This window comes from Nyctereutes procyonoides, unplaced genomic scaffold (assembly GCF_905146905.1).
Source record: "Nyctereutes procyonoides isolate TBG_1078 unplaced genomic scaffold, NYPRO_anot_genome, whole genome shotgun sequence".
Taxonomy (NCBI): Eukaryota; Metazoa; Chordata; class Mammalia; order Carnivora; family Canidae; genus Nyctereutes; species Nyctereutes procyonoides.
In genome coordinates, this window is record NW_026575131.1 from 47,614,681 (window position 1) to 47,632,672 (window position 17,992).

The window sequence follows — 17,992 nt, forward strand, 5'->3', positions numbered from 1 at the left end:
AATATCAGAAAGGGAGACAGAACATAAAGACTCCTACCTCTGGGAAACGAACTAGGGATGGTGGAAGGGGAGGAGGGCGGGGGTAGGGGTGAATGGGTGACGGGCACTGAGGGGGGCACTTGACGGGATGAGCACTGGGTGTTATTCTGTATGTTCGCAAATTGAACACCAATAAAAAGTAAATGTATTATTAAAAAATGAAATAAAAACTTTAAAAAATGAAAAAATAAAGGGCAATGAATAAATAAAAAGAAGCCCATTTGCTTAAAATTTTTTATGTTATTTTTTTCTCCCTTGTAGTCCTCACCACCACATGGAACCGGGAAATGATACACAAATTCCAGAGTTTCTTCTTCTGGGATTATCAGAGGAACCAGAACTACAGCCCCTCCTATTTGGGATTTTCCTCTCCATGTATCTGATCACTATCTTTGGAAACCTGCTCATTATCCTGGCTGTCACCTCTGACCCCCACCTCCACACCCCCATGTACTTCTTCCTTGCCAACCTGTCTTTTGTAGACATCTGTTCCATCTCCACCACCATCCCCAAAATGCTCCAAAACATCCAGACTCAGAGCAAAGTTATTACCTATGCAGGTTGCGTCACTCAGATGTACTTTTTCTTACTCTTTGCAGGCTGGGATGACTTTCTCCTGGCTGTAATGGCCTATGACAGGTTTGTGGCCATCTGTCACCCCCTGCACTACACAGTCATCATAAATTCCCAGCTCTGTGTACTGCTGGTTCTGGTGTCCTGGATCATCAGTGTCCTGCATTCCTTATTAGAAAGCTTAATGGTGTTGCAGCTGTCCTTCTGCAGGGAGGTGGAAATCTCCCACTTTTTCTGTGAAATTAATCAGGTGGTCAAACTTGCCTGTTCAAGCACCTTTCTTAATGACATGCTGATGTATTTGGCAGCTGTGCTACTGGGTGGTGGTCCCCTTGCTGGGATCATTTACTCATATTTTAAGATACTTTCTTCCATACTTTGGATCTCATCAGCTCAGGGCAAGTATAAGGCATTTTCCACCTGTACGTCTCACCTCTCGGTTGTGTTCTTATTTTATTGTACAATCCTAGGAGTATACCTTAGCTCTGCTGTTCCCCAGAGCTCCCACTCAAGTGCAGTGGCCTCAGTGATGTACACAGTGGTCACACCCATGCTGAACCCCTTCATTTATAGTCTGAGGAACAGAGACATAAAAAGGGCTCTGAAAAGAATCTTTGGGGTTCCAGTGATGTAAGGGCCAATCTTCCTGGGGCTGACGAAGTGCCCATGATTGCAGGCTTCACAACCTCAGAGCCAGGAACTGCCATTCTTTGATTAGACTGGGGATATGGAATCTGTTCTTTCCATTTATTTCCTGGAATTTCCATTTGTTTGAATTCAGCTTCTCCGTGCATTTAAGTAATACATTTTGTTAAGCTTCTACTCTGTCTGATACACAGACAGGTTATCTTTTGTCTATTTTCATACATTCCTAAAGTTTTCCCCAATCTCGGATCACAAATGCCTAGAAATTTCTGTCTCTTACATGGGGCAAATTAAATTTCTTAAAAATAATTTCATTTCATATGACTTAAACCATGCCAAGTAAAATTTCTCTAGATCCCCCAAAAAGACTAATCATGAGTTGTTTTCTTCATATGGAAGATATTACATTGGCCACTAAGGCCTTCACGTAATTTTATTGTAGATGAGAATACAGAACCGCGGTTTTTACCTCAAGTCTGTCAGTCTTTTCCACCATTACCTTCACTCCTCTTTCCAATGATGTGGACTCCAACACTGGTCCTTTTACATCTCAGGCTACTGACAAGCATGCTCAGGCTAAGAAATCCTGGCCACTCCCTTGCATCCATGTGCTTATGGACATTCCTACAGATACTTCTCTGTCCAGAACTCCTGCAGTGGCTGGACTTATCCTTGGGCTCTTACTGTGACTGTGAGACAGGCCTCATCAACACCCACCTGAGAATTCTAACAAAACAAGGTTTATTCTTTACAGGACCTGGAGGGCACTTGGGATGCCAAAGACCATTAGGGGAGGTCTCAGAAGGCGAGACATGGGTATTGAGAGGGAGTGAGAGAGCCCTGCTGAGGGATCAGACTTCACTGGGGTCCACGGCTAGAGTGTTTAGGGGTTTGTGGGTTCACACTTTAAAGGACAATTTTATATGAGTAGGATTTGGGTGCTGATGGGGAAAGTAGGGTCACTCATGTGTCAGTATCTAGTTTACCCAGGGCTTTCTGAAGAGGTACTTCATGGCTGGGAGCATCCTAAATCTTAATCTGTTAATTGTGTCCGGCACTTGACAATATGTTTACTGACCTTATTGTCTTTGAGATGGATGCCTCAGGGTCAATAGTTTAATGTCAGGCATTTACATTACAACAAAAAAGCTTAATCAGTCCTAACTGGTCTCCTGATTTTATTCTGTGATTCAGCAAGATTCCTTGAGGAAGCCTATGATGACTCCTGCAAACACTGATTAGCAAACATGTGTGTCCCAGTGGAGTCTATATGGAAAGAAAAAATTGAATAAACAGATAGACCTGATATGTAATTAGTGTGAGGATGACCATAAATATGGTGAAGCAAAATTTAAAAACATTCATTTTGTTACTACACAAATATTTATTTTTTTCTTATTTTGATTTATTTTACATCAAAATTCAATGCTGTTCATGTATTTGTGGAAGCATGGAAGATTGCAGTCCACAACTGAGGGGTTTATTCATTGAAGTGAAGGATTGTTTAGTATCTTGAATGTTTTAATATTTTTTTATTTTTATAAATTTATTTTTTATTGGTGTTCAATTTGCCAACATATAGAATAACACTCAGTGCTCATCCCGTCAAGTGCCCACCTCAGTGCCCGTCACCCAGTCGCCCCCCCCCCCCGCACACCTCCCCTTCCACCCCCCCTAGTTCGTTTCCCAGAGTTAGGAGTCTTTCATGTTCTGTCTCCCTCTCTGATATTTCCCACTCACTTTTTCTCCTTTCCCCTTTATTCCCTTCCACTATTATTTATATTCCCCAAATGAATGTGACCATATAATGTTTGTCCTTCTCCGACTGACTTATTTCACTCAGCATAATACCCTCCAGTTCCATGCACATCGAAGCAAATGGTGGGTATTTGTCATTTCTAATGGCTGAGTAATATTCCATTGTAACATAAACCACATCTTCTTTATCCATTCATCTTTCGATGGACACCGAGGCTCCTTCCACAGTTTGGCTATTGTGGACATTGCTGCTAGAAACATCGGGGTGCAGGTGTCCCGGCGTTTCATTGCATCTGTATCTTTGGGGTAAATCCTCAGCAGTGCAATTGCTGGGTCTTAGGGCAGATCTATTCTTAACTCTTTGAGGAACCTCCACACAGTTTTCCAGAGTGGCTGCATCAGTTCACATTCCCAGCAACAGTCAAGAGGGTTCCCCTTTCTCCACATCCACTCCAACATTTGTGGTTTCCTGCTTTGTTAATTTTCCCCATTCTCACTGGTGTAAGGTGGTATCTCATTGTGGTTTGCCCTCTTGAATGTTTTATTACCAAATTGTCTTCCTTTTTCTATTTGAAAACATCCAATTCTGCTTGCTAATATGATTCTCTCTATTGTTCCACAAAATAACTCCCTTTTCCTAATATTTGTCACAAATGTTAAGAAATGGTGAATGAACAATATCAGTATCATCCATTTTGTGCCTCCTTTCCACTTAGAAATTTCTTCCACGGGAATGCTTCACAGGAGAGCTGGATATCCTGCTGGTCATGTGGTTCAGGATTATCAGTTCTTCTGCACAAATGTGCATGTTGTTCTAACTCTCCCAGTGACTCTGAAGGGATCCCCCGTATAGTCACTTGTTTATAAAGTAATTGGCAAGAAACTTGACTAATAGAATGATCATGTCTGTTTGTCCCATTTGTCAGGTCATATGCCACAAATAAAAAGCAGCACATATTCTAACTTCTTCATGAATATTTGCATGGATTATTGTGTCAGTCAGCTCTTGCTCTGTGACAGGTAGGCATTGTCAAATGGGATATCATACTGATGCAGGGTGGCTGAGCACAATGGTCAAGAAAGAATTCTTGAGACATTTATATGGTTGCAATAAAGTGCTTTTATTATAGCATGGGGACAGAACCTGTGGGCAGAAAGAGCTGCACTAGGGTTGTAGGAGAGAATGATTCTGTACCTTGAAGTTTGTGGATGGAGAGAGGTAGAGCTAATGTAAATTTCTAAGGAATTTCTGTATGCTGAATGTGAGGGTGGCCTATTGTCAAGATAATCTCAATTTTGGTCTCTAATAAAAAATCAAAATTAAGGAAGCTATGAGTTCCTGGAGGAGTGTGATGGTCTGCATGTCTCAGGGATTTACCAGTGGGCTTGAAGTTGTAGGGAAATTGACTTTTAGTTAAATTTCTCCTGCCTTTGTTCTCCTTATTAATAATGCCTTTACAATCAAATGGCATTATATTATGGGAAACATTTCTTTTCCTTTTTGGTATATTTTTTATTGGAGTTCGATATGCCAATGTATAGCATAACACCCAGTGCTCATCCCGTCAAATGCCCCCCTCGGTGCCTGTCATCTGGGAAGCATTTCTGATATCTTTTGGGTCCTCACGGGTCTGAAGTCAAGTATGAATGACTATTGTGTTTGTAAGGTTCATCCATGATGTTATGTGTGGCTGTAGTGCTCTTCTGTCTCAGCTATTTATGGGCTCTTGCTACTACATTTCTATATGTAAGGTTTTCCTCTATTTACAAATTAAATGAACTTATCATGTGAATTATTTGAATTTCATCCCACTGTTCCTACATCCATACAACACTTGCTATCCTTTCCTGTTAAAAGAGCTCTATCACAAATCTTCAATGAAGATTCAGCTACCTGTGTTCTAGATCCTTCCCTTAGTCACAGCATAGATATTTTCCCACTTAATTAAATCATTGGAATATAATGACATGCAGTATACTACATATTTAGAGAGTACAATTTAATGAATTAAAGAAGATACAGAAAAAAATAAAGAAGCTACAGAGAATGGGGATCTTGCTTGGATAAGAGCAATTTGCATTCTAGGAACCCAATTAAGTAGAAAAAATTTAAATTGATTTGGAGATATTTTGTCCCACCAGCTGGTACGTGAAATCCTTATGACATAAAGGTGAGTGTGGTCTGACTCTGAAGCCTTTGAGGCAATGACATAGAGAAAGGAACTCAGGATCAAAGTTAATATCACTCTTTGTAATTTACATCTTTGTATTTCTGCATCATATTTCACATACATTCAAAAGTTCATTCTTCTCAGTGCTATCCTCTCCCGCTTTCTCAAGATTCCCTTCAACAAAGAAGATGAAATCATAAATGCATCTCTGTGTGTACATGTGAGTGAGCTTGTTTGAAAGAAAATATACGCAGACACACACATACCCAAGATACAACCATTATCCTCAAATGTTTTCTTTGAGGTAAAAAAGGAAGTTCCATAAATTTATTCATTCCCCACAATGTCCATATGAATTTGTTTGTTATTTTATTATTTTTTAAAGATTTTATTTATTTATTCATGAGAGACACACACACACAGAGAGAGAGAGAGGCACAGACATAGGCAGAGGGAGAAAGCAGGCTCCATGCAGGGAGTCCAACATGGGACTCAATCCCGGGTCTCCAGGATCACACCCTAGGCTGAAGGCCTAGGCTAAATCACTGAGCCACCCAGGCTGCCCTGAAGTTATGTTTAGAATCCCACATTACCTTCAGAAAATGATACTCAGGATGCTTGAATTTTAATAATTCCCTAACAAACCAGTTAAACCTTATATATAGTCTTAAATCAAGCACGAAAAGAAACTTGCAATATGTACTTTTCATTTTTGTGTAGATACATTAATTAACCACAGCATACCCTTTACATAGGCAGGTTATTGTGTATTACTATACTCCAATGATTTCACTCAGTGGAAAAAATCTAATGGTGCGTGGGTACCGGTAGGATCTAGAACACAGATAACTGATTCTCACTTAAGAAGGGTGAGAGATACTGTGGGACCCAGGAAATTTAACAAAAATCCCCTACCCCTGGACAAGCAGAGCAGGACTAACTCTATTTTGTGCTACACCTGCCACCTCCTGTATCACCCCCACACGACCTGCTTATTGCTTAAGGCGCTGCCCCACGCTAGTCAAGTCGCTGGGCACACCCTAATCGGAAATCGGCTCATAACAATGTAACCCTGCCTTGTGTCCGCCAAAATTGCGCGCCAATTCTGACCAAAGTAATAGGCCAGCTCAAATGGATACTATAGGGTAAGATGTAATTCAATTGGCCACATGCGGGTGGACCGACATGACTGTGCAACTTTCTGCCTATCCCATTGGCCACTGGCCCCTATAAAGCTGCTCCGCCTCTTAGTCTCGGGGTCCAAGTCCCTGCTCCGCTGTGTCGGGTATACTTGGACCCAAGCTCAAGCTTGTAAATAAACCCTGGTGCGCTTGCATCGGTGTGGGCTGGTTGGTGGTTTCTCGGATTCACAATCTTGGGCACAACAATACCACTTAAAATGGGGAAGAACTGAGGGGGGCACTTGGCGGGATGAGCACTGGTTGTTATGCTATATGTTGGCAAATTGAACTCCAATTAAAAAAAAGTAAAATAATAGTTAAAGGGAATAGAAGGGAAGGGAGAAGAAATGGGTGGGAAATATCAGAAAGGGAGACAGAACATAAAGACTCCTAACTTTGGGAAACGAACTAGGGGTGGTGGAAGGGGAGGAGGGCGGGCGGTGGGGGTGAATGGGTGATGGCCACTGAGGGGGGCACTTGACAGGATGACCACTGGGTGTTATTCTGTATGTTGGCAAATTGAACACCAATAAAAAATAAATTTATTATAAAAAATAATAAAAGTAGATTAAAAATGGATGTATGAACAATGGAATTATATTTAAGTAAATCACATGATAAACAAGTTTTTCAATAAATATAAGATTAATCTACATATGGAAATGTAGTAGTAAGAACTCATATCAGGGGCAGCCCAGGTGGCTCAGCGGTTTAGCACCACCTTCACTCCAGGCCATGATCCTGGAGACCCAGGACGAGTCCCACATCAGGCTCCCTGCATGAAGCCTGCTTCTCCCTCTGCCCCTTTCTCTCTCTCTCTGTTTCTCATGAACAAATAAATCTTAAAAAAAAAAGAAAAACAACTCATATCGGCTGAGGACAGAAGAGCACTACAGCCACACACAACATCATGGTTGAGCCTTAGAAACACCAGGATGAGCACTGGGTGTTATGCTATATTTTGGCAAATTGAACTACAATAAAAAAATACAAAAAAATAATTTACTTCTTCTTTGCCAATTTGAATGCCTTTTATTTCTTTTTGTGTCTGATTGCCCTACCACCCAGCAATTGCACTGCTGGGGATTTACCCCAAAGATACAGATGTAATGAAACGCCGGGACACCTGCACCCTGATGTTTATAGCAGCAATGTCCACAATAGCCAAACTGTGGCAGGAGCCTCGGTGTCCATCGAAAGATGAATGGATAAAGAAGATGTGGTTTATGTATACAATGGAATATTCCTCAGCCATTAGAAACGACAAATACCCACCATTTGCTTCGACATAGATGGAACTGGAGGGTATTATGCTCAGTGAAATAAGTCAATTGGAGAAGGACAAACATTATATGGTCTCATTCATTCGGGAATATAAAAAATAGTGAAAGGGAATAAAGGGGAAAGGAGAAAAAAATAAGTGGGAAATATCAGAAAGGGAGACAGAACATGAGAGACTCCTAACTCTGGGAAACGAACTAGGGGTGGTGGAAGGGGAGGTGGGCGGGGGGGGGGGAGTGGGGGTGACTGGGTGGCGGGCACTGAGGTGGGCACTTGACGGGATGAGCATTGGGTGTTATTCTATATGTTGGCAAATTGAACACCAATAAAAAATAAATTTATCAAAAAAAAAGAAGATGTGGTTTATGTATACAATGGAATATTACTCAACCATTAGAAACGACAAATACCCATCATTTGCTTCGACGTGGATAGAACTGGAGGGTATTATGCTGAATGAAATAAGTCAATCGGAGAAGGACAAACATCATATGGTCTCATTCATTTGGGGAATATAAAAAATAGTGAAAGGGAATAAAGGGGAAAGGAGAAAAAGTGAGTGGGAAATATCAGAAAGGGAGACAGAACATGAGAGACTCCTAACTCTGGGAAACAAAGTAGGGGTGGTGGAAGGGGAGGTGGGCAGGGGTTGGGGGTGACTAGGTGATGGGCACTGAGGTGGGCACTTGACGGGATGAGCACTGGGTATTATTCTATATGTTGGCAAATTGAACATCAATAAAAAATAAATTAAAAAAATAATTTAAAAAACTATCAGTTTCTTAAAAAAACAAACCACCAAGTAGAGATTCACACCTGACTCCAGATCCATGAGACCCAGCAGATCAGAAATGCTACCCAGCATATAATTCCATTTGATTGTAAAGATATTATGATATCCCATTTGACAAGGACAGCCTGTTACATAGCAAGACCTGACACAGTAATCCACACAAACAGATCTTAGGCAATTAGAACATGAGCTGCTTTTTATTTGTGGCATATATTCTGAGATTAAGGAGAGCAGTTATGATTCTTGTTATTCAAGCTTATATCCTATGACTTTATGAACAAGTGACTATATATATGGGCTCCCTCGCAGGACACTCTGGAAATTTTAAGGACATGCACATTTGTGCAGAAGAAATGGTGATCCTGAACTACAGGAATGTCAGGACATCCAGTCCTCATGTGAAATGTCCTCTGATCATAACTCAGTGATAAAACATACAAGACGTAAGCAATCCTTCACCTTAATGAATCTTCTGGGCTTCAATAAATAGATGCATGGCCTGCAAAAGAAATATTTTGGATAGTAATAAAATGGGTAATTTGAAATGTTGCACCTTCTTAAATATTTTATTTTTTAAATATTTTTGTAGTTCTTAACTATTTTTTTAGTTCTTAAATATTTTATTTTTTAAATTCCAGCAAGTTATAGTTGTATGGGTTAGTTCCAGGTGTACAATATAGTGATTCAGCAACCCTATACACTACTCAGTACTCAACCGTATAAGTGTACCCTTAATCCACATCACCCAATTTACCCTTCCCCCATCTACCTCCCCTCTGGCAATCATTGCTTTGTTCTCCATATTGAAGAATCTGTTTTTTTCTTTGTCTCTTTTCTATTTGTTTTGTTTCTTAAATTCCACATATGAATGAAATCATATGGTATTTTTCTTTCTCTGACTAACTAATTTCACTTAGCATTATATCCTCTAAGTCCATCCGTGTTGTAAATGGCTACATCAAAATAAACATTTTGGCACAGCAAAAGAAACAGTCAACCATACAAAAAGGCAGCCCACTTAATGGGAGAAGATATTTTCAAATGATATATCCAATAAGGGGTTAAAAATCCAACATACAAAAATAACTTATACATATTAGTACTAAAATAATTAATAATAATTACAGTAAAAAGTGGTCAGAAGACATGGACAGACATTTCTCCAAAGAAGATATATACAGATGGCCAAAAGACACAGGAAAAGATGTTCAACAGCACTCACCACCAGGGAAATGCAAATCAAAATCACAATTAGGTATCACCTCACACCTGTCAAAATAGCTAAAATCAACAACATAGGAAACAACAGATGTTGGAGAGGATGTGGAGAAAGGGGAATCCTCTTGCTCTGTTGGTGGGAATGAAAATTGGTACAGCCACTCAGAAAACAGTGTGTAAGTTCCACACAAAAAAATAAAAATAAAAAGATCCTGTGATCCAGGGATCCCATTACTGAGTATTTACTTCAGAAAATGCATCCTCATATTTGCGATCCTCTCTGACATGAAGAACATATCAAGTCAATCTATTTATTCATATGTGTCTTTCCATGTAGACTCCTTTGGGACATGTAGGTTTGCTAATCAGTGCTTTCTAGTGGCTATGGTAGGCATTCTGGACACCTAGATGAATACTAGAATAAAACAAGAAGACTATTTTTAAAGCATAGTAGCATGTTTGAAGAGAAAGTGCCTGACATGAAGCTTTTGATTTCTGAGGCATCTATTTCAAGGACAACCATGCTGAATAAACATCATTAGATATGGGACACTATTACCAGTGAAGCACTCAGGCTGCCTCCATTTATGAAGTACCTCTTCAGAAAGCTCTGGGCAACCTTGATACTGAACCAGTAGTGACTTTCACTCTTATGTTTTAAAACTGGTCAATAAAGAGTGAACCTAGGAATGCCTAGCCACTCTACACATAGGCCCCAATAAAGGCAGGGCCCCCTGTTCCAGGTTTTCTTTCTCTTGTTCTGAATCTTAACCTCTGCACTTTCTATCTCTGTCATCCAGCCTCTGTGACTAATACACCTGCTTTTGTTAGAATTCTCTGATGGGTATTGCTGAGGTGTGTCTTGCATCAGAATAAGAATCCAAGGGTTGGAGCAGCCTCAGCTGAGGTTCTGGTCAGGCAAGACTCCGGGGCAATGTCAACAAACACATGGGGAAAGGGGAATGCTCACACTTTCCAAGCTGTATCCCTGTCAGTTGCCTGAGATGTAAAGGGAACTATGCTAGAGTTCACATTATCAGAAAAAGGAGTAACAGTAGAGATGTAAAAATATTGACAGACTCTAGGTAAAAACAGAGGTTTTGTATTCTCCTTTACAATAAAGTTATGTGAAGAGCTTAGAGGTCAATGTAGTATCTTCCATATGAAGAATACAACTCATGATTATTCTTTTGCTAAATCTAGGGAAAATTTACTTGGCATAGTTTAAGTCATTTGAAATGACATTATTTTTAAGAAATTCAATTTGACCCATGTAAGATACAGAAAATTCCAGGCATTTGAGATCCAAGTTTGGGGAAAACATTGGAACTTATGAAAACAGACAGAGTGGAATGCTGTCTATACATAAGACAGAGCAGAAGATTAATAAGTGAGTTACTTAAATGTGTGGCAATGTTGAATTCAAACACATGGAAATTCTAGGAAATAAACCGAAGGTGTATGTTCTAGTTCCCTAGTCTGATCTAAGAATAGTAGTTCCCAGTTCTGAGGCTGTGAGCCCTGCAATCATGAACAGGTCCTCAGCTACAGGATGACTGGTCCTTACATCACTGGAACCCCTACAACTCAGACCCCTCTTTATATCTCTGTTCCTCAGGCTATAGATGAAGGGGTTCAACATGGGTATGACCACTGTGTACATCACCGAGGCTACAGCACTTGAAAGGGAGCTTTTGGGAGCAGCAGAGCTAAGGTACAGGATTGTACAATATAATAAGAACACAATGGAGAGGTGAGATGCACAGGGGGAAAATGCTTTATACCTGCCCTGGGATGATGAGATCCCAAGTATGGAGGAAACTATCTTAGAGTAAAAATAAAGGATCCCAGTGAGGGGACACCCCCCAGCAGCACAGCTGTTAAATACATCACCATGTAATTAAGAAAGGTCAGAATAGGCAAATTGAACCACTTGTTTGACATCACAGAAAAAGTTGGACATTTCCAACCTCTCTACAGAAGGACCACAACACCATTAAGCTTTGTAATAAGGAATTCAGGATAGTTATCATCCAGACCACCAGAACCAACAGTACACAGTAGGTGGGTTTCATGATGACCATGCAGGGGGTGGCAAATGGCCACAAAATGGTCATAAGCCAAGTTCAAAAAGGGTGTTGCCTGTGTTCTCCTCTAGGATTTTGATGGAATCTTGTCTCACATTTAGATTGTTCATCCATTTTGAGTTTATCTTTGTGTATGGTGCAAGAGAATGGTCTAGTTTCATTCTTCTGCATGTGGATGTCCAATTTTCCCAGCACCATTTATTGAAGAGACTGTCTTTCTTCCAGTGGATAGTCTTTCCTCCTTTATCAAATATTAGTTGACCATAAAGTTGAGGGTCCACTTCTGGATTCTCTATTCTGTTCTATTGATCAATGTGTCTGTTTTTGTGCCAGTACCACACTGTCTTGATGACCAGAGCTTTGTAGTACAACCTGAAATCTGGCATTGTGATGCCCCCAGATATGGTTTTCTTTTTTAATATTCCCCTGGCTATTCGAGGTCTTTTCTGATTCCACACAAATCTTAAGATGATTTGTTCCAACTCTCTGAAGAAAGTCCATGGTATTTTGATAGGGATTGTATTAAATGTGTAAATTGCCCTGGGTAACATTGACATTTTCACAATATTAATTCTGCCAATCCATGAGCATGGAATATTTTTCCATCTCTTTGTGTCTTCCTCAATTTCTTTCAGAAGTGTTCTATAGTTTTTAGGGTATAGATCCTTTACCTCTTTGGTTAGGTTTATTCCTAGGTTTCTTATGCTTTTGGGTGCAATTGTAAATGGGATTGACTCCTTAATTTCTCTTTCTTCAGTCTCATTGTTCGTGTATAGAAATGCCACTGATTTCTGGGCATTGGTTTTGTATCCTGCTACACTGCCGAATTGCTGTATGAGTTCTAGCAATCTTGGGGCATTGAAATGCCGGAACACCTGCACCCCAATGTTTATAGCAGCAATGTCCACAATAGCCAAATGTGGAAGGAGCCTTGGTGTTCATCGAAAGATGAATGGATAAAGAAGATGTGGCCTATGTATACAATGGAATATTACTCAGCCATTAGAAATGACAAATATCCACCATTTGCTTCGATGTGGAGGGACCTGGAGGGTATTATGCTGAGTGAAATAAGTCAATCGGAAAAGGACTAACATTATATGGTCTCATTCATTTGGGGAAATTAAAAATTAGTGAAAGGGAAAAGAGAGAAAATGAGTGAAAATATCAGTGAGGGTGACAAAACATGAGAGACACCTAACTCTGGGAGACGAACAAGGGGTAGTGGAAAGGGAGGTGGGCAGAGTGTTGGGGTGACTGGGTGATGGGCAATGAGGGGGGCACTTGGTGGAATGAGCACTGGGTGTTATGCTATATGTTGACAAATTGAACTCCAATAAAAAAATTAAAAAAAATGTCTCCTCCAGCTCATTTCTGAATATGGCCAAGGGCTGCAGCAGAGGAGATATTTATAGCTCCTTCTGTTTGCAGTCTGTGTTTCCTATCCCTGCTCACTACACACATTTCCCATTATTACTCTAACCCTTGGGCACCTTTCCTCATGGGAACTTATTTGGACAGAATGAAATTTTTTCCTGTAGATTCTCTGTTCCCAAGAGACCAGCTTAGAATTCAGATGCATCCAATGTTTACTACTCCTCCCTGCACTTGATTGGCTTCCAGAACTTTAACAGTGAACACTTCCACAACCCTGAGTGAATTTTTTTTCCAAATCTAAGACTGAGGAATCTGTCTTGACCATGTCCCTGGGTCTGCAAACCATTGACTTGTGGTGGGAGCACAACTCCTGATAGCTCTAGAAAATCAATCTTTCTTCTCCAACAAGAAAAGTATTTCATTGCTGTAAAATGATGGGTACAATAATCCTTGGATTCATAATTCTTTTGACAAGGCAATTAGGAGTCTATACTGTTTTTAATACACCTTAAAAGTTGACATTTAGTCCTTCACTTATAAAACATTTGGTACTATAAGAGATCTATTTAGACCTTTTAATGCACTATGGGCTGAGCTTTGAATATTATAAGATTGTCTCACTTATTTTTGCAATAGCCATTCTATGAGGACCGTAAAATTATAAGCATCATTCCACATTTGTAGAAATGTGACTTGGAAGCATTGAGTATTTGACCCAGAAGTATGAACTGGGTCATTATGAACCAATATGTTTTGACTGGAATGCAACAAATAGGCCAGTGGTTCTCAACCAGGGAAGATTCTGCCTCCAGAGGACACTTGAAAACATCTGGAGAAATTTTTGATTGTCATAGCTTGGGAAGTGCTACTACTAATTTGGCATGTCTAGGGTGACCCAAAGAGTCTGCATCTGTAACTAGCTCCCATGCATGGATGTTGCCTGTCTTGGTATGTGATACTTTTACGTGGAAAGGCTGTGGTCCAGTGTCAGCATCAGGTGTGTTCTTCTTCTCCCAGAATCCCCTCACCCACCTCAGATCTGATTTTAGGTGGTCATACAATTTACAGGTGTCTCTTTTTCCTGATGACAGGCAAAGAACCTTGCAAGTCTTTGTTCCCCTATCTGTAAACTGAAGAAACTCCATCTAAGGATTCAGTCTGAGAACTAGTAAATTTTATAGTTCACAGGAAATTCTGTGGCACAGAGTAGGTGCTTCATCTATAGGGACTATTGTGACCATCTAAGTTCCACATTTCCTCTGCTCATAACGACACCAAAAAAAGTTTCTTTTAGGACAGGAAGTAAGTCCAGGTTTCCTCTGCCTCTGAGACAGTTTTCTTTTTTTTTTTTTTTCTGAGACAGTTTTCTAGGTGGGTTGGGAATGCAGTGGGTGTCACTGGAAGCATCCTGCACAGCTGGGAAGCCAGGTGTTCACTCATACACTCTCACATTCATCCCCAGGAGAAGTCTCTGGCTGAGAAGATCTCCTGGTGTACTGAACATGCTGTGTTGTGATAGAGGGTATGTGGGTCAGTTGTTCCTCTTACTCTCTTTAATGTGTCAATATTGAGTATTGTTTGCAGCAATTTTGGACTTGAGATTCTTAGTGAGATCCCTGGACTTCCCCAAAGGTACTCTCAACCATTAATTACTGTCAAAAGTGGTACTTTGGGGGAAAAAGATGTAAGAAAACTCCTATTTCACCATTTGGGGAAACATTTTTTTTTTCATTAGGAAAACACGTGTTTTCCTAGAAGCTCAGCTAACAGACTTCAGCTTGCATAGATTTGGGCAAATTTGTGCAACATGGGATGTGAGACAGAATGATGGCCTTCCAAAAATGTCTGCATCCCAATCCTCAGAACCTGCTAATATATTAGATTATAAGAGAAAAGGAATTATAGTTATTAAAAGACTTACTATTTCTAGTCACCCAACTTCAAAATAGAGGTTATCTATATGAAGCCAGTGAAATCACAAGCATCCTTGAATGGAGGCAGCAATAAGAGGCCAAGAGATGAGACACAGGAAAGACTCAGCCAGGCACTGTAGGCATTGAAGATGGAGGGCAGGAGCGGGACAAGGGATTAGGGTGGTCTTTAGAAAAGACTCCTAGTGGGTAACCCCTTAAAGTCTCTAGGAAGGAATACAGCCCTGCAGACAACTTTTTATTTCAGAGACTCATTTTGAACTTCTGATCTGCAGAACTTTGTATTTTTTTTAAGCCACTAAGTCTGTGATTGGTGGTTACAAGAGCAACAGCCAAGGCACATGATCACCCATATTTTGGTGTTTTAATCTGAGTATATTGCCACCCCTATCAAATCAGTGTCCTGTCACTAGGAATAGTACAGAATCCATATTAGCAAGGTAACCTAACCTCTGTTCATGATTAAAATGTGCAATAAACTTTTGTTTATCAAAATTTTGTGAAATGCCTAAGCCTAAATTGGTATCAAGATAGGAGTATAGAAAAACACAAATCCTACAAGGAAAAAAATGTTATATTATAAAAATGGAATCAAAACCAATGAGGAAATTGAGGTTTTGGTAATAAACGGTGCTTGGAGAATTTGTTCTTAGTTAGAAGGAAAATAACATTAAATTTCTATCTTAATGCCTAGAACTTGTTGGCATAAAGTGAGTGAACTTGTGGAAAATGAAATGACTAAAATGAACTTGTAGAAAAAATATAAATAGCAGTGATTTCTAAAAGACCAATTATATTAATCCTCTGAACATAAAACAGACATCAGGAAAAGATCTGAGAACAATAATAAATGGATTCCAGTGTGAGAAAGCCTATATGTCCAACAATAAAGAATACTTAAAAATAACTGAATTTTCCCAAAACCATTTATTGAAGAGACTGTCCTTTTTCCATTGGATATTCTTTCCTGCTTTGTTGAAGATGAGTTAAACATAGAGTTGAGGGTCCATTTCTGGGTTCTCTATTCTGTTCCTTGGATCTATGCATCTTTCTGTGTGCTAGGATCATCCTGTCTTGATGATCAAAGCTTTGTAATACAATTTGAAGTCCAGCATTGTGATGCCATCAGCTTTTCTTTCACTTTTTCAACATTCCTATGTCTATTCAGTGTCTTTTCTGGTTTCCTACAAAGTTTAGAATTATTTCTTCAAGCTCTGTGAAAAAAAGCTGATGGTATTTTGACAGGGATTGCATTGAATGTGTAGATTGCTCTAGGCAGCTTAGACATTTTAACAATATTTGTTCTTCCATTCCATGAGTATGGAAAGTTTTTCCCATTTCTTTGTATCTTCCTCAATTTCTTTCATGAGTGTTCTATAGTTTTCTGAATATAGATCCTTTACCTCTTTGGTTAGGTTTATTCCTAGATATCTTATGGCTTTGGTGCAATTATAAATGGGATTGACTCCTTCATTTATTTTTCTTCTGTCTCATCTTAGTGTATAGAAATGCAACTTATTTCTGTGCATTGATTTTATATCCTGCCATTTTGCTGAATTCTTGTATGAGTCTTAACAATTTTGGGGGTGGATGCATTCCTAGACCGGTATAAGCTACCAAAACTGAAACAGGAAGAAATAGATTGGAACAGACCCTTAACCAGGAAGGAAATTGAAACAGTACTCAAAACTCTCCCCACACACAGAAATCCAGGTCCAGATGGCTTCCCAGGGGAATTCTACCAAACATTTAAAGAATTAATACCTATTCTTCTGTAGTTGTCTCAAAAACTAGAAATAGAAGGAAAACTTCCAAACTCTTTCTATGAGGCCAGCATTACCTTGACCCCAAAACCAGACAAAAAAAAAAAAGAAACACCCAAAAGGAGAATTACAGACGAATATCTCTCACAAACATGGATGCCAAAATTCTCACCAAGATACTAGCCAATAAGATCCAATAATACATTGAAAGAATTGTTTGCCACAACCAACTGGGATATACTGGGCTGTCAATGTGGTTCAATATCAATCAATGTGATACACTACATTAATAAAAGAAAGAACAAGAACCATATGATCCTCTCAATAGATGCATAAAAAGCATTTGACAAAGTACAGCATCCCTGCTCGATTAAAACTTTTCATAATGTAAAGACAGAGATTACAAACCTCAATATCATAAAAGCCATATATGAAAAACCCACAGCTAATATGGCCAAGTTTTTCAAAAACTGAGAGCTTTTCCCCCAAGGTCAGGACGTGACAGCGATGTCTATTCTTGCCACTCTTGCTCAACATAGTATTAGAAATCTTGCCTCAGCAGTCTGACAACAAAAAGAAACAAACACATCCAAATTAGCAAAGAAGACAAAAATCTCAGTCTTTGTAGATGATATGATACTCTATTCGGAAAACCCAAAAGATAGTCTTTTTTTCTGACATCTGGGGGCTTATGTCCTGCCTGCCACTTGCCCATGATGTTGACAAATGTATGTGGTTAATTGTCTTATTATAGGACCTTTTGCATAAGTTATTTCTGCAAGGGGTGCAAAGAAGAATATCAGTGTGCCAACCTAAGCTGAAAAACAGCATCTCAGTGCTATTTTATGTTAGCTCTATTGACTCCATATTTTCTTTTTGGAGACCCTGGCCCTGACTACCTATCTCACGAACTCTTAACACCAGGATCTGCACATCAACATCACTGGGGACTTGTTAGAAAAGCAGAATCACAGAGCCACCAGGACCAGTGATCAGATTCTGCATTTGTAGTGGGATCCATGTGGATTCACAGGCACATTGATGCTGGTTCAGGTGGGTTTCTCACCTTTCATGGTTGACATTTGTGACAGGATAGAATTTGGGGAGTGCTTTCCATTGTATTATACATGTTCAACAATATAACTTCACACATTACCAGACATCTCCAGGGGCAA

At 39.6% G+C, this 17,992-nt stretch overlaps 1 protein-coding gene across 1 annotated transcript; it reads left to right on the top strand.

The window, feature by feature from the left end:
- Nucleotides 1–313: 313 nt before the first annotated feature.
- LOC129522181 (olfactory receptor-like protein OLF4) lies at nt 314–1,246 on the top strand. The gene has a single exon (XM_055344322.1). The coding sequence runs from the start codon at nt 314–316 to the stop codon at nt 1,244–1,246; it is 933 nt and encodes a 310-aa protein (XP_055200297.1).
- The last annotated feature ends 16,746 nt before the right edge of the window (nt 1,247–17,992 follow it).